General features: G+C 44.2%; 1 protein-coding gene across 3 annotated transcripts in view; it reads left to right on the plus strand.

Annotated features, from left to right (window-relative positions):
- Positions 1–211: 211 nt before the first annotated feature.
- tmem44 (transmembrane protein 44) overlaps positions 212–25,092 on the plus strand; it is a 55,856-nt gene continuing 30,975 nt past the window's right edge. For 2 of the 3 annotated variants that reach the window (XM_085990220.1, XM_085990221.1), the window contains exons 1-5: positions 212–1,073; positions 5,961–6,087; positions 10,384–10,477; positions 24,018–24,172; positions 24,564–24,650. In XM_085990220.1, the coding sequence (XP_085846346.1) occupies positions 886–1,073; positions 5,961–6,087; positions 10,384–10,477; positions 24,018–24,172; positions 24,564–24,650 (651 nt within the window). In that variant the 5' untranslated portion in view covers positions 212–885. The remainder of the gene's footprint in view (positions 1,074–5,960; positions 6,088–10,383; positions 10,478–24,017; positions 24,173–24,563; positions 24,651–25,092) is intronic. The other variant, XM_085990219.1, reaches the window with a different exon arrangement.

Here is a 25,092-nt window from a genome sequence, read left to right on the forward strand (position 1 = left end):
GCTCTTTCAAAGAACTGGCACAGGCCCAATGGGCTGAATGGCCTCATTCTGTGCTGTAGCATTCTACTATACTCACCCCTTCAAATCACTTGTTGCCACTGATTGGAGTAACATGAATAATAGTCTTTTGTGTGAAGCGCAGGGAGGTTCCTGGCGCCTGTTGACTGTCTTCAAGGGAGAAGCCAAGAAAATTGTGGGGGAAACTGCAAGTTTAAAACTTGGTAAAGTGCCTTTAAAATCCTGCACTAGGTGGATTCTGCGCCTTTAAGAGCTTTGATTAAGCGTCTGGTTTCTGCAAGGAACGTACATATTTCTGCTAAAAAAATAGGTTAGTTTAGAGCGAAAAAGACGACAATATTGACCGTCAATACAGTACTAACGCGTCTTGAGGTGCTTTTCTTTGTTAAAGGCGTCATATAAATGCAAACTGCCAATGTCATGTATCGACACATGCTCGAGGTTGATTAAGATTGGCAGGGTTTGCAGTGGGAATGAGGCGCTGCTGCCGTCCCCGATACTAAGGCTGCGCCTCAACAATTTGCTTTTAAATATTTCAGGCTGAGGGTGGCTGTCGTCACGTCTCCAAACGACAAAGCAGGAAGGGATCGCAGTCCAGCCGAAACTTTCCCGGCCGGGTTGTTCAGTAGCAGTGAGCTGGTTTTTACCGAGCGAGTATTGACAATTCAACCACTTCGGCGCCAATTTGGACCCCATTTTTAACCAAATTAGGACATTTGAACATTGAACAATTCACATCGACCTGGAGGGACCGATGCCAGAGGTTGACTTTATTTGATAGGATTGACGAACGTGTGGTGAACAAGGAAGATCGTCATGTTCGTGTCAATGAGTTTCTAACCAACGTGTGAAGGAAATCTATTTAGAATGCGATCTGCCGCCTACAGCAACCAGAGTATCTCCGGAGGAGCGAATCGGGGCAATGGGGTTCAGGCTGGCTCGTCTTCCTTATGGAACTGGAATTACTGGATCAACTGCTTCACCCAAGAGAAAGTCTGCATTTCCTTCGCACTCTGGGTTTTATCACTGCTGTTTTGGGCAATCACTCACATTATGTAAGTACAGCTAATATTTTATTTCTGAATGAGAAGACCCCCAATAAATGGGGAGGGAGAGATTGCTGAAGTCAGGCGATCTTACTCTACCTTCATCTCTAGAATGAGGAGGGGGAGCACTCACAATAGGCGAGGAATGGAGCTCCCATCACAAGGTAGCTCAGTACAATAGGATGCATGGCTAATGTGTATGAAAGCACTGCCCTTTTAGGTGGAAAGAAAGAACTTTACACACAAGGTGATAATGTCTGGATAATCTACCAGGCAGATTAGAGACAAACTTCAGGGCCATTCAAAATGAAGTGGATGCGAGGCTGGGAAAGATGGGCCACTGGAGGGAAGAGCTTCAGTGGGTCCAGTGCCCCTTTTGTTGACTGTTTCTGCTGCTTATACTTGTAACAAGAAAAATCAGTTGTAGGTCAAACTTTTTGATATTAAAAACAAAAAATTCTGGAAGTACATGGCAAGTCTGTCAAGGCAAGCTGGGTTCCTGTTTCAACTGGAGAGCTTTACCTGCTATGTATTTCCAGCACTTCTCTCTTTATTTCTGATTAGTAGTTCAAGCCCCATTATTATAGAACATAATCTAGGCTGACACTTAAATCAATTACTGTGGGCGCGCTGTACTGTTGGAGGTACATCCAGGGGCAGACTGGCTGTATGGAAAATTGGGAGATTTCCCGTGTGCCCCCTTGACTGTTTCCCTAAAATGCTAAAAAGTGTCAGCTGTGGCTCAGTATGTAGCACTCTTGCCTGAGTCGGTAGGTTGTTGGTTCAAGTCCCACTCCAGAGATTTGAGCACCAAAATCTAGGCTGACACTCCAGTGTAGTACTGAGGGAGTGCGGAGGGAGTGCGGCACTGTCAGAGGTGACATCTTTTGGCTGAGACGTTAAACCGAGGCACCGTCTGCTCTCTTGGGTGGACATAAATCTCCCAGGGCATAATTTTGAAGAAGAGCAGGGGAGCTGTCCCCAGTGTCCTGACCAATATTTATCTCTCAATCAACATTACAAAAAAAACAGATTATCTGGTCATTATCACTTTTTGGTGTTTGTGGGAGCTTGCCGCCTGCAAATTGGCTGCCGTGTTTCCTACATTACAACAGTGATTACAGTTCAAAAGTACTTCATTGGCTGTAAAGCGCTTTGGGACATCCTAAGGTCGTGAAAGGCACCATATAAATGCAAGTCTTTCTTTTCTTTTAGCACTATATTATAGGCACCTAATTTTATCTCTCAAAATCCCGAAGAATACCACTCCCTTTCGGGGGAGCCAGTCCGTCCTTGGGTGCGTCTTTCAGATGAGATGTTAAGCTGAGGCCCCATGTGCGTATTCAAGTGATATAAGATCACATGGCACTATTTGAAGAGCAAGAACATCTCCTGGTATCTTGGTGAATATTTATTGCTCAACCGTAACTAAAACAGATTTCTGATTATTCATTCACTTGCTGCTGTAGGGCCTGTCGCGTACACATCGGCGGCTGCATTTGCCTGCAACACAACAGTGACTGCACTTCAAAAATAATCCATTGGTTGTAAACCACTTTGGTCATCCTGAGCACATGATCTAATACTATATAATTACTTTCTTATTTTGACAGTTCAGATTTTATTCCTGAATTTCACAAACAAACAATTGAAACTCTTGAGGCAAGAATTGCATTAATCAGTACAATGGTAGTTAATCAATATTTTAAATTGTGACAAAATTCTATCTTAACATTTTAACAGGCAATATTTTAAAGATTAATAATTTGAATATATCAATACTAAATCTCTTTGTATTTAGTACTTGTTTCATGTTCCTAATTTTATAAATTGACATTTTATCAATTGATCATTTTGTAATTTATAGAAGCTATGGCATTCCCTTTTATGGGCTATGTTATTTCTGGCCTAATCACACGGTACAGTATCACACCTAATATTGCACATGATTGGAAGCTGACCATTTGTCAGTACAGGTATCCACTTTGAGACCGTTGCCAAAAAAATATAAATGGAAAGCAGTGTATGAATCATGGAGAAAGGTAAGGACTCCCCTTTTCTATATTTACAGGAAAATAACACATACTCTGGAGGGTATTACAAGATGTAATTTTTTGGGGGTTGAGATGACATTAATAAATTGAGTATTTATGACAATTCATCTGCTCTGGGTTACTGCTTTGTGTCTGTTAATTAATATGTAGAGCAGTGTTGTTATTAGATGATCCACTACAGATTAAATTCCAGTAATCCTGCATTGATGGATATCCTGCATTAACCTGTCGGCATATGTAATATCCAACCACAATCAAACCTTTCACATACAGTACATGGGAATAACTGGTCAGATTTAATTTTATTTTGCTTTTGAAGGTTTTATGACAAGCCACTCAAATTTTCTTAATACCACTTATGTCATTTGAACCTCTGAATAAAATTATTTTCTGCAATTATTTCCATACATAAATTATCCTTTTACTGTATATTATTTACACAGAGTAGTGACTACCTTGAGAAAGCAGTGGCACATATTTTCCAGTAAAACTTTTCTTGTCATGGATTTGCACATTTTATTTTCTTATAACATCTTCCATCTTCCCTATTTCCCACAAGTGATAGCAGCAAGGTAAAACAACAATCATAATAGAGGAACAAATGGTAAAACTTACTGCTTATTAAAGCAAACATGTGTAAACTGAAATTGATGCAATAACAGAAGGTACAAACTTAATTAGGAAGTGTGGCACAATAAAGAGCAGTTTAGATGACGAGAAATAAATTTAGCTTTTCTTTCAATGTTCAAAATTCTCAGTTCCCCCTAATTGTGTTTATGTGGATTGGTGAAAGTGTATTGTAAATCTGAGGTTGAGGAGATTTGTAATGTTAACATTGGGGGTGAAGCTTTCTCATTATTTACAGTCATCAGAACTGTGTTACAGTCCATAACAGTCCCAAATACTGTGTAAGCTATTTATAGTGAATTATTTGTACAAAGATATTTTCTCTCAAATAGCTGTCCATTATATCTATTGATGACTTAAGTCGAGATTCCAGTTGTCCAAATCAGCATGCATGCAGTTACAAGTACCAAATTCTATACTTGTACAGTGGTATCAGCCATCGTGTGAGGCACAGTTTTCGTCAACTTAGTTCAATCAATAGCATTCTTGTCTCTGGGTCAAAAAGTTGTAGGTTTGAGCACTATGCCAGGACTTGAGCACATAGTACAAGTTATTGGGCCGGAATTTGCGGTCGGGATGACAACATACTGGCAGCGTTCGCCATCATTGCGCCTTTGAAACTGACCGCAACTTTGGGATTTGGTGCATGCGTATATGCTGAAGTTGCGGTCTGTCATTCATTCATTTTGTGCAGTGCCAAATTTATCCATTAAAATTAGTTTGATCATCTTTATTTCAGTTTTACCTTTTCCCCAGGTGAGAGCCCCATCTTTGTTTTGCTCTCTCTAACATTTTTTAAATGTTAAAATTTTAAGAGCTTACTCACTTCCTTGCTTGCTGTCTGTGAGAATTCTGCATTTTGATTGGCTGCTTAGACAGCTTGTTGACGTCACAGCAGCTCGCACTAGGGGATTTGATTTGAACTACACGTTGGAAAACCCGAACTTCTCGACACAGGTTGCAAGATCTTTGTGCAAAGCTTACTTCAGAACCAGTGGCGAATGCCTTCGCTTCGTCGTTGACTGCAAATTCTGGACCAATATTCCAGTGTAGTACTGAAGGAATGCTGCATTGTCAAAGAGACTGTCCTTTGACTAAGATATTCAACTGAGGTCATAACTGCCTGTTAAAGATCCTCTGAAAGTATTTGAAGAGATGAGAGTACTCGGGCACCACGCCAACATTTCTCCCTCGAACAATACCATCTATAAAAGGGATTGGTCATTCATTTCATGCCTGTGGCTATTTGTGGGATGTTGCTTGCACAAAATGGCAGCCACATTTGTTTATATAAGTGTGCTTAAAAATTGTTTGCACTTTGAGACATTTTGATGTGAAAAGCAACTTATAAATTCAATTAAAAAGAATTATATAGTGCCTATAATGTCCTCAGAATATCCCAAAGTGCTGCAGAACCAATTAATTCATTGTTTTCGAAGTGCAATCACTGCTGTTATGTTGGCAAATATGATAACTACAACCAGCATATTTCTGAATTTTGTTTGGAGTAACCAATTAATCCGTATTTCCAGGTTTGGTATAAGTGGAGCTCACCATTTGAATTTGAATTTTGCCATTCAAGTTTATATTGTTAGTGCTGCCGATGTTTCTGTTACTGTTGTTGTTCATCTTTCCCAGGTAGTTTCACATCATGAGGAAGAGTTTTTTAAACTATAAAGAGATTATGGTTGTCTGTGTGACTGCAAGAAACAGGATTACTGAAAATATTACATAGCCTTTTACGAGGATATCCTGTAACACACCCATGTCTTTTAATCTCTGCGCAGCTTGACTTATTTTATGATTCAATATTTACTGTCATTTGATATATCCGTGATGGCAACCAGTAGCTATCAATTATCGCTGTAGAGCTAAATATGAACCAGAAGGGCTATCCAGGGAGATTGACTACCTATTTAATGCTTTTGGATATTTCAGAGGGAATTTTTTTGGAGCGAATTCTGATAATCTGAGTGATCAGAATATGTGCTTAAACTCAAATCTTCCAAAAACCTCAGCTCCATTACCAAATTATTTGTGTATGTGTTAGAAAGAGTATTGGCATATTTTAAAAGGAGTGGTTTAAAGAGTTCCAGATTGCTTACCCCTCATGATGACTCGGATTAGAATTTTATTCCTAAATCTAAATCTCTGGAAATCAGAAACACCAGAAGCTATTGTATTCAATGTTCCCTTTGTTCCTTTTTGTTTTCAGACTCTTTTATTTCCGCTGCAAACGGAGAGTTTGGAGAGAAGAATCTTTGTCTTGTGCCATCTATGCTTTTCTGGGGAATCTGTGCAACATGTTTGGGGCACTTCTAGCAAAACAACTGAGTGTTCAGGTTGGTGATTATGGTTCACTGAAGCTCATTTTATTCCAATTGGTTTCTTATTATGTACCAGGAGTCAAAATTTCCCATGGCTCTTGACAGCAGCATTTCACAAGCTTTACCATGCTAGTTTCTCAAAGGGCTTTTGTTTCCCAATTTCTCCAGAATCTGCTCCACTTTTATTGATATTTCCTTTCTTCTTTTTCCGATTTGGTCACAAGCTATCTCTGATGTTATTTTGGCCTTGTTTGCTATTGGACATCTAGTTATTTATGGATCCATATTACTTCATCTATTCAGTTGCTTCCTCCTCCTTGTGTTTCTCCTAGTTCTCTCTACTGTTTGAGTTTTCCTGAGCCATCTTGTTATCTTCCCTCTTCAGAACCTCCCTGCTCTTGGATTTGTTCTGTTAAATGTTTTGGATACTGAAGTACAGAAATAATTGGTTCAAGTACTCTAATACTTCTATTATTCATCTTAAATAAACTTAACCTAACCTTCAGTGCTTTTCATTTGATTATTTAGGAACCAATCATTGTTATATAGTTTGTTTTAAATATAGTTTTAAAACTTACCTCTTTGACCAATCTTTTGGTCATCTGCCCTAATATGTGGATCAGTGTCAAATTTTGTTTGATAAGGCACCTGTGAAGCGCCTTGGGACATTTTACTACGTTAAAGGTGCTATATAAATGCAAGTTGTTGTTGTAGTCTACTAAGTGTAATTTAAAATTGTAATGTACAATGCATTTATTATATATACAGCAACTTGGGTTTCTGTATTTCTTGTGTATGGAAAAACCTACAATTTGGACTTTCTTGCACCACTTCAAACTTGTGCTCTCAGCAAAAAGACAGTTTCCATAAGCCGAACTGTATCTACTATGAACGGAAATTTGCACTGTTCTATATGGAAGTGAATAGGATAGAATGTCACGGGCACAATTAACCTTTTACAAAGCTATTGCACACCAGAATTGTGCTGTCTACCACATTCTCCTATCCACTGGTTTAAAAAAAAATTATCCTGTCAGACTGCTGTATTTGAGCTAAAACTTATTATTTATTTACAAGTGTCATCATTTATTTGCAAGTGACATAATTACATGGTAGTAGAATTAATACAAATAGCTAGCAGTATAATACTTCACTTGCATGGTGCATTTGGTCACAAGCTATCTCTGATGTTATTTTGGCCTTGTTTGCTATTGGACATCTAGTTATTTATGGACCCATATTACTTCATCTATTCAGTTGCTTCCTCCTCCTTGTGTTTCTCCTAGTTCTCTCTACTACCATTTAAAAAAAAAAAAAAGTACAAAATCTTAGTAACCTATTCCAATATCTTTTAACTAGTTAATTGATGAAACATTACATGGTTGATAACCGGTATTTGCAAAGTGGGAAACTAACTAATCATAGAAATTTATGGCACGGAAGGATGCCATTCGGCCCATCTTGTCCGTGCCGGCCGAAAAAGAGCTATCCACCCTAATCCCACTTTCCAGCTCTTGGTCTGTAGCCTTGTAGGTTACAGCACTTCAAGTGCATATCCAAGTACTTTTTAAATATGATGAGGGTTTCTTCCTCTACCACCCTTTCAGGCAGTGAGTTCCAGACCCCCACCACCCTCTGGGTGAAAAAAGTTCTCCTCAACTCCCCTCTAATCCTTCTACCAATTACTTTAAATCTATGCCCCCTGGTTATTGACCTCTCTGCTAAGGGAAATAGGTCCTTCCTATCCACTCTATCTAGGCCCCTCATAATTTTATACACCTCAGTTAAATTTCCCCTCCGCCTCCTCTGTTCCAAAGAAAACAACCCCAGCCTATCCAATCTTTCCTCATAGCTAAAATTCGCCAGTCCTGGCAACATCCTCGTAAATCTCCTCTGTACCCTCGCTCTAGTGCAATCACATCTTTCCTGTAATGTGGTGACCAGAACTGTACACTGTACTCTAGCTGTGGCCTAACTAGTGTTTTATATAGTTCGAGCATAACCTCCCTGCTCTTGAATTCTATGCCTCGGCTAATAAAGAAAAGTATCCCGTATGCCTTCTTAACCACCTTAATGCTGGGTGGCAGCATGGTTTTATCTCTCTTTTCTTCAAAGTCCAGTTATTTGAAGATGAAAGAAGCTCTTTCCAGCAGTTGTCCTATGCAGTGATTCCATGATCTAGCACTCGCAAGGATTTGCTATGAACCTGCAATTTCTGAAATGTGCTCCCTGCAAATGCCCAAAACCCCCTGATATTAATAACTTAAATCAATTAAGTAGATAAGGAATTAACAGCAGTCTGTGGCCGGCTGTTCAAGGCTTTATTTGCTTTTGCATAGCTGACTGAAGACAGTTTTAGAACACATTCTATCTATCTAGAGCCATCGAAAATTATATAACACAGAAATGTTCCTGTTTGAGACTATAAGAGCTTTGCTTCCATCATAAAGACATTTCTGAGTGTCTCACATGATAGATAATGTAGATACCAAGTTGGGCGGGGAGGAGGGACAAGAGCACAGTTGTAGATGCGGGTTTAACAGCCATTTTCAGCCTCTCCCGCATCCTCCCTACCTTCCCGTAAATATCAAGGTCTCCCAGTTTTCGATGCCATTGATCTGCATATAAAATGGTTTCTTTATGCATCGTCTGAAAATCTGGTGGAAAAACATACTTCAGACATGTTTGTAAAACTAAGTATACAGGTCTTGGCATTTGTTTTGTGCCGATGAACCTATTTATGCACAAAGTATTCTGTGTTTTTTTAGCGGAGGTTGTATGAGAGTGGATTTGACTGTGTATAGTGATGGATTCTACATGTGCAGGCACTCTGCAGAAAACCAGAGAATTAGTCAGCAAGCCTCAGGTTAGGACACTCCCAGCACACTGAGCAATGAGCCAGGAATGCTCCAGTTTAAATAAAGAATAGTTTATTCTTGCCTTGTGCAAACAAAAATATGTTTGCAGCTTAAAACAGGAAGCTAATTTTACTTCCTCCATTTTCTGTCTGACTTAACTAGTTTTACTTCACCTTTCTATCTTTTTTAAAGGATGATCTTATTATCTCATTGCAAGTTAAAAAATTTAATTGCTGTCTCCCTTGATGGCTCAGCATTGATTTATCTGAGCTATGCAGACTAGGAGAATCTGAGATACAGGTTCTGGTCTGGACGGAGTTAGCTGATCTCAGCTGGAGTGGTGGTAGGGGTTCAACAATTGCCTCAGTGTCCTTGGTTAACAAGGGGAACATCAGACACAATTCCTCCTCTAGATTATTACCTAATAATCCCTGCTGCAACTGCATATGTGTAGGCCCCCGGTAACGATAGGGTTGGGCTGCATGGTCGATTGTGTCCACCAACACTCAGTGTCTAGGTTCACACATGAAAAATAAAAACTTGAAGATACAGGAGACCGACTGCACCAGAGAGGAGGAGGAAAACGTTGAAAATTGGCAGGTTGTTCAACAGCTGACAGATTACAGTTAAAGTAGGCAGATGCTTGAACCTACATTTCTTAATTTGTGCACCTAGTCACAGCATTATGTATTCCAACACAGAATATAGCATGGGTTAAATACAGAGCAAAGCTTACTGTAAGCATTTTGTTTGGCCTTGCATCTTTAAGGAATTTATTTGAGGCTACGCAACATTCAATTCACCTAGGACCCTGCGGAATGGCAGAGAGAGGACATTTGCATCCTTTAAGCTTGACTATTCAGACTTGGGTCCCAGAGGTGAAACAACGTTGTTACAAAATTCAGAATGTAAGTTTTTTTTTCAGATTTACAATGAGCCAGAATTTGCGGTCAGAGGTGTACCCTCCGCTGAGCGTACGCTGTCATGGGGAACGTAAAATCCGGATGCCAATTTTGGCCTGAATAACCATTGCACTGTCTTAAGTATTCCTGGCCATATAATCCTGATTGAAACAACACTGGGAATTTTTGGGGGATATTAAGGGAATCAAGGGATATAGGGATGGTGGAGTTGAGGTAGAAGATCAGCCATGATCTTAACTGAATGGCAGAGCAAGCTCGAAGGGCCAATTGGCCTACTCCTGCTCCTATTTCTTGTGTTCTTATGTAGGGAATCGCTGTGCGCATATTCTGCTCCGATTGCAGTAATGTCTTTAAAGTGGTAGTCTAACAATTATGAAGGATTTTACCATTACGCAAGCTTTCAAAACCACACAGGTCTCTTCACTTAAAAATAAATGCCAAAAGCTTTGTTTGGATGAAAAAGGTCTAATCAGCAGTAAGGAACACAGTAGAAAAAAATTCTAACATTTTATATCTTTATCTATTTCCAGGTTTTTACAGCAGCTTGTATGGCAGCAGTGGATATTCTCCGTTTTGTATTCATCCTGTTTCCTGTGTGTGGATCAAGATCCAGATCAAAAACAGGTAGAACCCGTGCCGTGCCAAAAAAGCATTACATTGTCTGTATTATTGAGCAGTAAATATCTGCAAGTCCTATGTAATTTTTTAATTAATATTATGCTATGATAGATATTTGAATCTGGTAACCAGTAAATTGTTGGTGATGACAGCTTGTTCTCCTAGTTATCTGTGTGTGTCAGAAAACAAAAGGTCACTCAGCCCATCATGCCTGTGCTGGCTGTCTGGCTCTTACTCCCATTTTCCTGTCCCTTCTCCAAACTGTGAATAATTTTGAATACCTCTATTAGATCTCCTCCCAACCTTCTGTGCTGTAATGAAAATAGCTCTGGTTTCTCTAGTCTTTCCTTCTCATCTTCATGACTTTCTTTTGCACCCTTGCCATGGCCTCAATCCTTCCTAAAATAAAATGCCCAACGCTTGGAAACAATATTGTAATTGCTGCCTAACCAATCATTTGGATAGGTTAGTAGTACCTATTTTCTATTCAATGGTCCAATTGATAAAGCTTAGGATCCTTAACACTCTTTTTCAACTTGTCCTCCTACTTTTAAAGATTTGTATATCTGAAGCCTTGAGTATCTCTTCTACTATACTCTTTCCAAAGTTTTGCCATTTAAGGTATAACTCTTCTCCTTTTAATCTTTTTTCCAAAATGTATCACCTCACATTTCAACACACACATTTTATTCGACACATATCTGGCCAATCTACAAACCTGTCCATTTCCTCTTGAAGTTGCATGCAGTAAATCATGCTCCCTATTTTTGTGTCATCTGTAAATTTTGAATTTGTGCCTTCTATATCGAAGTCCAGATTTATATAGAGCTTTTAACATCGGAAAACATCCCAAGGTGCTTCATAGAAGCATGATCAGACAAAAATTGATACTGAGCCAAAGAAGACGACTAGAAGTTTTGTCAGAGGTGGGGTTTAAGGAGGGTCTGAAAGGAAGAGCAAGAGGTGGAGAGGCAGAGGGGTTTAGGAAGGGAAATCCAGAGCTTTGGGCCCAGACGGCTGAAAGCACAGCCACTAAAGGTGAGATGAAGGGAATAGGGAAAGGCCAGAGTTGGAGTAACAGAGTTCTGAGGGCTGTCAGGGCTGAAGGAGATTACACAAATAGGAGGGGGAGAGGCCAGAAGAGCTTTGGAATAGTTGAGTCTGGAGGTGACAAAAGCATGGATGAAGGTTTCAGCAGCAGATGTGTTGAGGCAGAGACAGGTAATGTTATGGAGGTGGAAGTAGGCGGTCTTTATGTTGGAGAGGATATAGGGTCGGAAGCTCAGCTCCGGGTCAAATAGGACACCGAGGTTGTGAATAGTCTGGTTCAGCCTGAGACAGTGGCTGGAGAGGGGGGATGGAATCGGTGGCAAGGTAATGGTGTTTGTTGGAGGGGTGCAAAGACAATGGCTTCAGTCCTCCCAGTGTTTAATTGGAGGACATTTTGACTCATCCAGGGCTGGATGTCCAATTAAGCAGGCTAACAACACAGAGGCAGTGGAGGAGTCAAGAGAGGTGAGGTAGAGTTGGGTGTTGTCAGCGTACATGTGGAACCTGACATCATGTCTTCGGATGATGTCACCGAGGGGCAGCATTTCTTTGGAGGAAGAGGGGGCCAAGGATAACTCCTTGGGGGACTCTAAAGGTAACAGTACAGGGGTGGGAAGAGGAGCCATTGCCGGTAACAGTACAGGGGTAGGAAGAGGAGCCATTGCCAGAGATTTTCTAGCTACGAATGGATAGGTAAGAGTGGGTCCAAGCTGGACAACGGAAGAGAGGCGTTGGAGGAGGATGGTGTGGTTGACCGTGTCAAATGCTGCAGAGAGGTCAAGAAAGACTAGGAGGGAGAGTGCACCATGGTCACAGTCACATAGGATGTCATTTGTGACTTTGATTGGGGCCACTTCAGTGCAGTGACAGGGACGGAAACCTGATTGGAAGGGTTGTAACATGGAGTTGCGGGAAAGATGAGCACGGATTTGGGAAGTGACCACACATTCAAGGACTTTGGAGTGGAAAGGGAGGTTAGAGATGGGATGGTAGTTTTTAAAGTCAGAGGGGTCAAGGTGAGTTTTTTGAGCAGAGAGGGATGACGGCAGTTTTGAAAGGGAGCAGGACAGTACCTGAGGAGAGGGAACCATTTACAATGTCAGCTAGCATGGGGGCTAGGAAGGGAAGTAGGGTGGTCAGCAGTGGAATCGGGTCAAGAGAGCAGGAGGTGGATCTCGTGGACAGGAGAGGGTATGTGGGGAGATAGCAGAGAAGCTAAAGAAAGATGCAGCTTCGGGAATCTTCGGAGAATTTTGGCTAGATTGGTGAGCAGAAGGGAAGTTGCAGCAGAGAATGCAGAACATGTGGTCTCACTCTTAGTGATACAGAAATCCATGAGCTCTTTGCATTTATTTTTGGAGGTGACGATGGAGGGGGCATGGGCAAAGGGTTTAAGGAGATAGTTGATGGTGGAGAAAAGAAGCTGGGGGTTACCTTTGCATTTCAGGATGATCGTGGAATAGTGAGAAGTTTTGGCAGAGGAGAGTAGAGTGCTTGATGTGGTCCAGCCAGATCCAACGAATGGCTAAACCAGTTGTGTGCCAGATACATTCAAGTCTGTGCTCCTTGGACTTGAGGGAGAAAAGATGGGAGTGACCACGGTGGGATAGAGTAAGGGTTTTACTGGGGACAAGGGCATCAAATGGCAGAAGTAAGGGAGTAAGTTAGGTGGGGAGACTTTAGTAAGGGGCAAGGTCCTTATAAGATTCTGAAGGAGATTGACAGGGTAGATGCTGAGAGGCTGTTTCCCCTTGGCTGGAGAGTCTAGAACTAGGGGGCATAGTCTCAGGATAAGGGGTCGCCCACTTAAGACTGAGATGAGGAGGAATGTCTTCACTCAGAGGGTTGTGAATCTTTGGAATTCTCTACCCCAAAGGGCTGTGGATGCTGAGTCATTGAGTATATTCAAGGCTGAGATAGATAGAATTTTGGTCTCTAGGGGAATCAAGGGATATGGGGATCGGGCAGAAATGTGGAGTTGAAGTCGAACATCAGCCATGATCTTATGAATGGCGGAGCAGGCGCGAAGGGCCATATGGCCTACTCCTGCTCCTAATTCTTATATTCTTATAAGGTGTCGTCACCCATGAGGTGAGTTTCTGTCGAGGCCAAAGAGCAGCCAACATTTAGTGGGTTAGGAGGTGGGTACTGGGATCATGTGGGCACAAGCTGCACAGGAGAAATAGGCACAGGTAAGAGGGAAACCTGTGGGATCGGGGCCTGGGAGTAGTGGCAGAGGAGGCGATGCAGGGAGGTTAGTATTTTTGTTGGAGTGGATGGACGCAGCGGCGGGTTGAGAAGGAATGGACAGCAAGTGATCCATTTAGGGGTTTGGAAGTGGACAGATGATCTGAGACCTAGTAGTATTGTGAGTGGGACTTGGGCCTAGAGTCTGTGGCCCTGTTACCACTGAGGGTAGAGGCTGGGGTTGAGGGGTGGAAAAGAAGATTTACATGAACTGAGTCCTGGCAATAGTTAGGGAGATGGGAGAGCTGTGGCCTGGCAGGATGTTTGGGTGTGGGGCTTGTGTTATCCCTCTTCTGTAATATGTTTGTCAAGCAGGATAGCTACTGAAAAAAGACATGGGGGGAGAAATTGGGTGAGTAGTGTAAAGTCTGTGGGTTGTGCAGTTAATTACGACACAGACTTCAGGAGTAACATACAACAGGACTTTACTATTCGAAGGTCAGGGCGAATCTGCCCTATAAATCATGCCACAGCACTTATATACCGGTGTGGTCACCGTCGGTATTACCGTATACAGAAGCCAAACAAGTAGTGCCACACCTAAAATAGTTCTCTTAAAGGTGAACGGTTACATACAATAGTCTCTTAAAGGTAGATGGTTACATACACTACAATCCTCCCTTTTTAGCTTACAACATACTATTTCTCATTAACATACATATATTCAACTTCAGGTAAACAATTTACAGATATAGTCTCTGTGGGGAAACAGTTCACAGGTTCAGTCTCTGTGGGAACAGTGTATAGATTCAGTCTCTAGTCTTGACTCGGTCCGAACAACATCGCTGTGGTGTAGCCGGTTCACATTGCTAGCGTGACTCCTCCACTAGTCTTCCCCTTGACGTAACAGCTTGAACTCCCGTCCTGCTGAACCAGCAATGCTGACTTTTACAAACAGCTGTATTGCCTTGGTAATTTTTCCTTACTTTCCAACTGATTTATCTCCCTTTGTAGGGCCCACGTGCATGATCTGGTAGGAGTGATAATGATTTTGATGGTTATCATCTTCTGCTTCTTTTTCTTTTCTGCTTCTTGGAGACTCTCGGGGCTCCCTTATCAGCTGCCAGCTGTAGCGCCACCATCTCTCTATGTTCCTTAGACTTTAAGTGCTTCATCCTGATTTCTGCACTTTGGGAGTTTTCATCACAAGCTGGGCAGACCAGATCCTCGTAATATTCAGTGTCACTCAACAGGTCATGGTAATATTCGGTGTCGTCCTGAGCTAGTCTAGCGAGAGGGCCTGCTACTTCTTCCATACCCAACTGGACGTTAGCCGACTGTTGTTCCCTCCCTAGACATCTTTCCTGAAGAGACTTCTTCATGCGTTCATATTCATCCCGCTCTTCCTGGGTTTCCTGCAAATCCTTCACTAATGACCTCGTTTGTGATTTCAATACTTCCCCTTTCCCTCGGGGATTGATTGATCAGGCTATTCAATCCTTCTACTGGAGCAGCTGTTTCAACATTCTGCTGTTCACATTGACGTGATTCAGCGTACTTTTGGCATCCCTGTAAAATCTGTGTTGCAACCTCAGCTATTTCCATAACTTTTGAGAGCTCCGAACTCGGTGTTCTTCCGTCATGGATATGTCCGTAACTTGAACAGGCTCAGAATTTTCTGTCGAACTAGGTTGTCGTTGTTCGGTGGAGTTCTGTTCTGAAACTTTGTTCTTCTCTGGAGCATAAGCCTTTATGCATGCCTTTGTTTTTCCAACCTTCGTCGGCAAGTCCATTTCAGCCTTGTCTTTCATATTTGGGTTGGTCTTATCGTCATCCGTTTCAGAATCTGAGCTGATTGTCTGCACCGAGTCCTCACTCGTTATGGCTTTTAGATAGTGCCATTCCATGTCTATTTTCTTGATCCACTCCCGTCCTAGAAGTGGTGGTCCTCCCTCATGTAGTACGTATAAGTTCATTCTTGGGTGTTCTTTACCCCTATCTCTCACTTTGACTCTTATCTTTCCCATGGGGTATACTTTATGCCCCGTGTATGTCTGCAATACGAACTTGGTATCTCTTAAGGGTATATGTGAGAATAGCCGGTGGTAATCCCTTCGATTTATGACTGATCGAGCTGATCCAGTGTCCAACTCCATTTTCACTTGGATTCCAGCTATTTTTAGCATGACCCAGATAGTTTGTAGGTCAGCTTCCTTACTCACATTGTGAATTCTCAGACTACCCAGCTCCTGGCCGTTTGGGTCTGAGTCTGAATTCTGTTCGTCTGAACTCTTCTCGGCCACCTTGTGTACCTTGTTGTGCTTTTCCTGTGATGGCTTCCTTTGGTTGTTGGTCCTTTGGTTGTTGGTCTTCTTCCCTGACCGGCATACCTTAGCTATGTGACCCAGTTTGCCACATTTCCTACATTCCTGGTTCTTAAACCAGCATTGGTTCTGGTCGTGTGTTGTCTTCCCACAACGATAGCATTTTGTTGTTGTCGAGGTAATTTGATCCACACTTAGTGCTGCTGTCTTTAGCTGCATTTCCGCAGTTCCCTTCGCTGCGGCTTCGTGCGATGCTGCAATAAGGACAGCCCTGCCAAGTGTAAGGTCGTTCTCTTCGAGTAGTCGCTTTTGCGTTCCTTCCTTTGCCAACCCGCACACGAACTTGTCTCGCAATGCCTCTGTCAGATTCCCTCCAAACTGGCAGTATTTCGCTAGTCTACGCAGTTCGACCAAGTATTCTGCGTTGCTTTCGTCTTTCCGTTGCGTTCTCGCATAGAATTTGAATCGTTCCGCCAACATCAACGGTGTAGGGTTCAAGTGGTCCTTCAGGACAGCCACAATATCATCGAAAGTCTGATCCGCCGGTTTAGCTGGTGCTAGTAGATGCTTCAAGAGCCCGTATGTCTTTGCGCCCATCGAGTTCAGCAAGGTTATAGCTTTGTCATCTTCTTCTATTTTATTGGCCTCACAATAGATCTCAATGCGTTCCACGTACGTGGCCCAGTCTTCTACTTCGGAATTAAAATCGTTGATGTTACCACGCTTAGGCATCTTCCTCTCTTTGGGAACAACACAAGTATTTCTTTAAATTATTATTTTTTTTTTCTAAGATGGCGGTTTTCCCGCGTAAATGGCGGTTTCCCGCTCTTATCTTCTCTCCCCGCCCACTTCAATGGCGGTTTCCCGCTTCTATCTTCTTCCCCGCCTAATGGCGGCTTCCCGCGTTTCTTCCCTGGCGGGAGGGGTACACTTTCCCCACGGGCGACGGCCGCTGGCTTTCAGGTTCACAGCCTGCGCGTCGGCTTCAAGGCTTTCCCTTTTTTTTTAAATTTTATGGCAGGGCGACCGGCTCTGGGTACCCCGTTGACGGCGAACAGGTTCAGCCGCTGGGCTGGCTCTCGCACAGTTCCCCTTGCTCGGCTCTGCCTCTCTCCCGCTCGCTCGGCTCTACCGGCGCTGGGTACATCCCGTTGACGGAGGACAGTTCAGCCGCTGGACTGGCTCTCGCACAGTTCCCCTTGCTCGGCTCTGCCTCTCTCCCGCTCGCTCGGCTCTACCGGCGCTGGTTACACCCCGTTGACGGAGGACAGATCAGCCGCTGGACTGGCTCTCGCGCAGTCTCTCTTGGTCGGCTCTGCCTCTCCCGCTCGCTCGGACCCCAATCGCGCCTCCCAGCCCTCTCGCAGTCCGGTGCTTCTCTCCCCGGCTGCGGCTGAGTTTCTCTCTTCCCGCGCCTACGCTCCCGGTCGCAGCGCTTCGTGGCTTCGGTCACCGCCCGGCTTTTCCCGCTGGTCGCGGTCTCTCACGACGCCGTTGGACCCGACTTTTTGTCCGGCTCCTTTTTCCCCTCGACCGTGGTCAAGTGCCCAGCCCTTATCCTCCGGCTATTCTTTTCACTTTCCCTTACTCACAGTCACCGTGGCAGAAGGGACAGTCAGTGCCTGTTGCTGATGGAAGTTTTTGTCGCTAAAGTCTTCCTCCTTTCTATTGCTGCAGCCTTGAGTTTTCTCCCAGCCGAATGACGAGGGCGGTTGCCTCTTTTCGACGCTCTTTCGTTGCTTTGAAATTATTGTTGCCGCAGGGTACGATCGGACTCGTCGCCACTGTAAAGTCTGTGGGTTGTGCAGTTAATTACGACACAGACTTCAGGAGTAACATACAACAGGACTTTACTATTCGAAGGTCAGGGCGAATCTGCCCTATAAATCATGCCACAGCACTTATATACCGGTGTGGTCACCGTCGGTATTACCGTATACAGAAGCCAAACAAGTAGTGCCACACCTTGTGGTAAACTACTGTTGTTAGTATTGTTGTTCACCACTGTTTAGTACTGTTGTTCACTGTTAGTACTGTTGTTCACTCTTGCATATTGTTGTACTTGTCTGTGCATGCCTCAGCTGACTCCGCCCCTGGCTCCACCCTCATGGCTGGGTATAAAGGTCGCTGCTCAGAAGCCTCCGGCCCTTTTGGATACCAGGCAACCACAAGAGGCATGCTCTGTTCTTTGGTAATAAAAGCCTGTTTATTACTTTCTCAATCTCCAGTCTTTTGTAGCAATTGATAGTGCATCAATTTTATTACCAAAGTTAAATGTTGGCTGCGGATGCTGATCAACCGATGGCGCAAAATGCTGAGCAGCAGGCGCTGCTGCGAGCCCTCAGACCAACATGCCTGGACCTAGACCCCCAAGAAGCGGGTTCGTCGACTAAATTCGCACAATGGCTGCGTTGCTTTGAGGCGTATCTGGAAGCCTCGACCGTGACTCTTGATGAAAATAAACTGAAAATCCTGGCCTCGAAGGTGAGCCACCAAGTCTATACTTTAATCCAAGATGCGACGACCTACGCGGCGGCTATCGACCTACTGAAAGGGCAGTATGCACGCCCGGTTAACACGGTCATTAAATGTCTGAATGACCTCTTCGCCTTGTTCGGTTTCCCTAGCTATATCCATAGCGACAGGGGCTCATCTTTTATGAGCGACGAACTTCGGCAGTACCTGCTCGCGAGAGGCATTGCTACAAGCAGGACCACCAGCTACAACCCCCGGGGTAACGGCCAGGTGGAAAGGGAGAATGCGACAGTCTGGAAGGCAGTCCTTTTAAACTTAAAATCTAAGGGCCTTCCGACCTCCCGCTGGCAGGAGGTCCTCCCTGCGGCGCTCCATTCCATTCGGTCGCTGCTCTGTACACCCACCAATGCCACTCCTCACGAGAGAATGTTCTCCTTCCCCAGGAAGTCCACGTCGGGGATTTCGCTACCAACATGGCTGACTTCTCCAGGTCCCGTCCTACTGCGGAAGCACGTGAGGACCCATAAGGCAGACCCCCTGGTCGAGAGGGTGAGCCTCCTCCACGCCAACCCGCAGTATGCTTACGTGGTGTACCCGGACGGGCGGGAGGACACAGTCTCCATTCGAGACCTCGCACCTGCAGGTGCTCCTGAAACACCCTCTTCGCCACCCACCGCTACTCCTGCCTACCCCCAGGACACAGTCCCCGCACGAGACCTCGCACCTTCGGGTGCCTCTGAGAGACCACCATCGCTACCTCCCATTACCCATGCTCTGACCCCTGTAGACGGCATGCAGCAGCCCCAGGGTCCGCCACCTGCTACACCTCCTCTGAACGAGACACCGGGTTCACCGTTGGATGCTGCACCATCACCGCCGCTGCTGCGATGCTCAGGACGGCTTACAAGGCCTCCTGATAGACTTCAGTACACGAATTTTTAGTGCACTTCACCCTGCCGGACTCAATTCTAAACAAGGGGTGAATGTGGTAAACCACTGTTGTTAGTATTGTTGTTCACCACTGTTGTTAGTACTGTTGTTCACTCTTGCATATTGTTGTACTTGTCTGTGCATGCCTCAGCTGACTCCGCCCCTGGCTCCACCCTCATGGCTGGGTATAAAGGTCGCTGCTCAGAAGCCTCCGGCCCTTTTGGATACCAGGCAACCACAAGAGGCATGCTCTGTTCTTTGGTAATAAAAGCCTGTTTATTACTTTCTCAATCTCCAGTCTTTTGTAGCAATTGATAGTGCATCACACCTAAAATAGTTCTCTTAAAGGTGAACGGTTACATACAATAGTCTCTTAAAGGTAGACGGTTACATACACTACAAGTAGCGCCACCTGTTAGCGCCTAAAGAGGCAGTCAGTGGCTGTAGCGCCACTGGCTGCGCCTCCCGTGATATTCAGCAGGGGCGCTAATGGTGGCGTTAGCCTTTTGCGCTGCGCCGCCACCGATGACATCATCGGTGTGTGCAGCGCCCCGATCGCGATATTTGGTAGCGAACGCCGCTGTAGCGCCGTTTGCCACCCGCGCCCGGTTCACGGGGCCTTGCTGTGCCGGCAGAGGCGCAAGTTAAGGTGGAGGTGTGGGGCGGCCGCTTTTTTCGGCGGCCGCCTGCCAGCACTTCCGTCCCCGGCCTCCTGGTCCCCCTCCCCACCCTGGCGGCATTGCCGGATGTTTCCCGAGAGCCCGGCACTTCTCCTTGGTGCTGGGCTCTTTTGCCGGCATTCGCGATCGGGGTTCGCGCTGTTGCAGGCCCCTCCCCCTTAACAGCGGGAGGAAGGCCTGCAGTACCGCAGCGTGCCGTGCCGCAGCGTGTGACGCTGCGCTGCGGCACGTTGCGCTGCGATATTCAGTTTCAGTGCCTTAAGAGGGACGTGGAGCACCTCGAGCCTCGCCCCGTCTCCCTCTAGGGGCACTTCAACTGAATTTCTGACGATCGCTACAGCTCCGAACGATGCGCAAAAACCAGCGCCCAGGCGAACTTGGCGCCAGTTTGGCGCCTCAACCCAATTTCTAGGTCATGAAGTTGCAAAATTGATGAGTTTAAGGCTGCATTTAGTAATTTCCTTGAGAAAGTGTTTTGTGTCTTTTTATATTATTGCTTTAAATTTAATTTTAAACATATATAATTACTGGCTGAAAAGGTAACGTGCTTGCTGCCCAAAGAAATTGGAGAAACATTGCATGTGTGGTCAGATTTATGGTAATTGCTGCTTCATAAACACTGGGGCCTAGAAATTGGGTTGGGGCGCAAAAGTCACCTGAGCGCAGGATTTAGCGCAGCGATCGGAGTGATACCGATCGCCAGAAATTCAGTTTCAGTGCCCCTCGAGGGAGACGGGGCGAGGCTCGAGGCGCTCCGCGTCCCTCTTAGGGTGCTGAAACTGATTATCGCAGCGCCACACGCTGCGGCACGGCACGCTGCGGTACTGCAGGCCTTCCTCCCACTGTTAAGGGGGAGGTGCCTGCAACAGCGCGATCCCTGATCGCGAGTGTCGGCAAATGAGCCTGGCACCAAGAAGTGCCGGGCTCTCTCTCTGGAAACAGCCGGCAATGCCGCCGGGGGGGGGGGCGGGGGGATTAGGAGGCCGGGGACGGAGTTGCTGGCAGGCGGCCGCCGAAAAAGCAGCCACCCCGCACCTCCACCTTAACTTGCGCCGCTGCCGGCAGAGTAAGGCCCCGTGAACCGGGCACGGGTAGCGAGCGGCGCAACTGCGGTGTTCGCTACCAAATATCGCGAACGGGGCGCTGCGCACACCGATGACGTCATCGGTGGCAGCGCAGCGCAAATGCCTAACGCCACCATTAGCGCCCCTACTGAATATCGCCGGAGACGCAGCCAGTGGCGCTACAGCCACTGACTGCCTCATTAGGCGCTAACAGGTGGCGCTACTCACCCAATTTCTCCCCCTGGGTTTGAAAAATATTGAGCAATTTGATTGGTGTAGAGTTTCTAAATGTTGTTAGTTTTTCCTATCTGTTTAGTGAATGGAAATGTTTTTTTGATTGCTGCACCTTTGTCAATTGGATATTTGAGGTGATTATCATAGTTGATCTAACAGATTGTGATTATTTGATCTGCGCATAGTTTCTTTCTCTATAGACATGTGTCACATTTGAGCTGTGATGCCTTTGAGAAGTGTGCTATTTGCTGGACATAAAATTTAATGATAAAGATTATTGAAACTTACAAAAGCAGGATGCATCCAGTGGTGTGCACAAACTCTGCCAAGGGAAGCATTAGTAGTGTACACAGGTCTGGTGTCCGTATTACAAAAAGAATATAGAAGCACTGGAGAAGGTACAAAAAAGATTTACAAGGATACCAGAACTGAGAGGTTTTAACTATCAGGACAGATTGAACAGACTGGGGCTCTTTTCTCTCAAAGCGAAGACTGAGAGGTGACCTGATAGAGGTCTTTAAAATTCTGAAGGGGTTCGATATGGAGGATGTAGAGAGATGTTTCCTCTAGTGGGGGAGTCCAATTCTATGGGCCATAAATATGATAGTCACTAATAAATCCAATATGGAATTCAGAAGAAACTTCTTTACCCAGAGAGTGGTGAGAATGTGAAACTCGCTACCACAGGGACTGGTTGAGGTGAATAGCATAGATGCAGTTAAGGGGAAGCTAGATAAGTACATGAAGGAGAAAGGAATAGAAGGATATGTTGGTCGGGAGAGATGACGTGAGGTGGGAGGAGGCTCATGTGGAGCATAAACACCGGCACAGACCTGTTGGGCCAAATGGCCTGTTTTATGTGCTGTAAAATTCTATGTAATATACTGAGCACACCCCTCACGGTTCAATTTCCCAATTTGATTTTCAAAAGATATAACAACCAAATATTTCAATTGCATTCAGTATGGTTTGTCAGTTACAGGCATCCATGTTTGTCATTGCCACTCCACAAATCATTTTCAATGGGTGCATGCACCTTAACCATTTTGATGTTAATGCTCCGATTCCATTTCTGCTTATATGTTTGAAGCTAAATTTTATTACATGCGTTTCCATAGCCATGTTCTTATGATTGTAAAATAGTACTTTTTATAGGCATTTGTTTAGAAATTGTTGACAACTACAGTACTTTATTCTACCTATAATGTATAGTTGTGGGGTATATTTAATCATCTTAATGGAATCATATGTGCAATTAAAAAATGTGAAATTTAGGATGAAGTTTTGAAACCTATAAATTTTCTGTGGGAAATGCCAAGTCCTGAAAAATTAAATAAAAATACTTTGCTTGATTTTTAATAGGGCACCTAAAGTCATATTTTAAATCACAATGGCAACTACCCTTTTAGTAAAGAGTTTCTCTACTTTTGATAAGCAAGTACAAAAACATGTTGGGAAGGCTTATCTATCTATCTTCTCTATCTATATATATAAACGAGTCGATCTGTCTGTCCTTCTGTCCTCGGGTGTGCGTCTGTCCGGCTATGCGCTCGAAAGATATAGAGCGTACCTACGCGCGTTACCTCCAAAGAAAGCTTACGGTTCCGGGACGATCGTAAGCGTATTTACTTTTCGGTCGGACGAAAATTGTTCGCACCTTATGCAAAAAACCTTCAAAATTAAACTCATTATCTGCTACTTAGCATTGATTGACTGACGTCAAGGTTCGACCAATCCTGTGCCGTCACGATTGACCAATCCTACAGTACAGTCCCCTGATGGTTGGCCAACCGGGGTGTGTGTGTGTGTGGGTGGGACTAATTGTTTTCATCTCAGGGATGTGGCAGCCATTGTTTCACTGCTTCCAGCTCAAACTACTCTGCTTATCCAGCTTTGAAAAAGTTAGTATCTCTTTTTAAAAATAACATAAGATTTACCAAAAAAGTTTTATAAGTACTTTCACTTTCATCTTTCAAGGTATTAAAAGGTAGAAATGTTGCCCGGCAGCAGATTGACAAAGACACAGACAGGGCCCAAAAGCCTGGGACTCGATTTAAAATGTTGCCCGGCAGCAGATTCACAGAGGGACACAGAGAGGCCCCAAAGCCTCGCACTCGATTTAAACCGCCCGGCCCAAAACAGCCCTGGCAAAGCCGGGCTCCCCCAGCTAGTAACCTATAAAACCATTAAATATTATGGTGAACTTTGATGATCTATAATTGTACAATACACAAACCATACACATACCCAGATACGAACATACAAAACTGATGGGTGGGCAAAGCTAGCTGATCTATCAAACCTGTCCTATACAGTCATGTTGCAAATTAAGCATCATGACCCCCACTGCTCCCCACCCACTAGTAGCCGTGTAATCTCCTGAGAGAGGTGAAAGAAAACCTCAGGCCAATTCAGGGAAAAAAGAATTTTGTGAATTTCCTCACCAACCCCCAAAGGTGATCACAAAATGAGTTCCAGGGGAACACAGTAAGCATGAGGCACCTCACCCAACACCACGCATACCTTTTGTATTCTATATTAGGGACTATCATTGTTAAGGCACATCCTCAACTTTGTCAAACTGTTTGTATTCTATACTCAGATCAGCCAAAACAAAGGAATAAAAGGAGAAGAAGTGCCATGTTCATGGTTTACCTACCTTTTGTTATGGGCACAAGTTACTACTTCTGGGCTTCTCCCGTTGTTCAAGTGGATTTTCGTGGACCAAGAAGGAAACTGCTTTCCACATTACTTCAGGTAAAATAGTACTGGGGCGGTCCACAGGCTGTTTTCTGTTAACCATCAGGAGATTGAAATGCATCATTGATGCCATGTCAACGTGAATGTCCTAATTTGCTGTCTCAGCCAATTGAGGCCATTTTGATTAAAATGAACTGCCAGCAAGTTAGCTAACTGTACCATTTATTACAAAGTATTTACAGCACAGAAACAGGCCATTCAGCCCAACTGATCCATGCTGGTGTTTATGCTCCACACGAGCCAAATCTCGTCCTTCTTCAGCTAACAAGCGCTTCTCTACATTGACATTAAGAGATTTCACTGATGTTTGGTTGTGGCTTGATCCTTCACCTGTCAATATAATTAATGTTTATTCATTCATTCATTTTTTAAATAATTGTTTTTATAGGACCGCACAGAAATCATTGGCTATGCACTGGGGGTGACTGCAGTTTTCATTGGCTGGACATCAACGTTTCCTCTGATTTTAAAGGCAGTAAGTAGGAGCAGCCAATCTGAGTGAAAGAAATACCTATGAAATTTCTAATTTTTGATGAAAGCAGTACTGTACTAGGATTGCTGCATAAAATACATTTGCTTATCCGAATGTGCTGGATGTGATTAAATCAGTTTTTGTCCTGTATTGTATCTTTTTATATAACTTTAGATAGACAGAGTAAAAAAGTTCTTTGTCTCAGTGATGGGGGAATGGCCAATATATGAAATTGTCCCGATACATCCAGTTTCAATGAGAGTGGCTTGCCTTCTTTGTACCCAGAAGCTTCTTGGGTCAAAGTGGCGTGATGGCTGAATAATCTCTCTCGGATGGGAAATTCATTGTGGGTGAAATTCAACTTTGGTGAGGGTGCAAAACGGGTGGCAGTGATCGGTCATCTGTTATATACCCTGCCCGACTTTCCTTTTCTATTGAAGCGTTT

This window comes from Somniosus microcephalus, chromosome 6 (genome assembly GCF_052327205.1).
Source record: "Somniosus microcephalus isolate GS21.2 chromosome 6, FLI_Smic_1.0, whole genome shotgun sequence".
Classification (NCBI taxonomy): domain Eukaryota; kingdom Metazoa; phylum Chordata; class Chondrichthyes; order Squaliformes; family Somniosidae; genus Somniosus; species Somniosus microcephalus.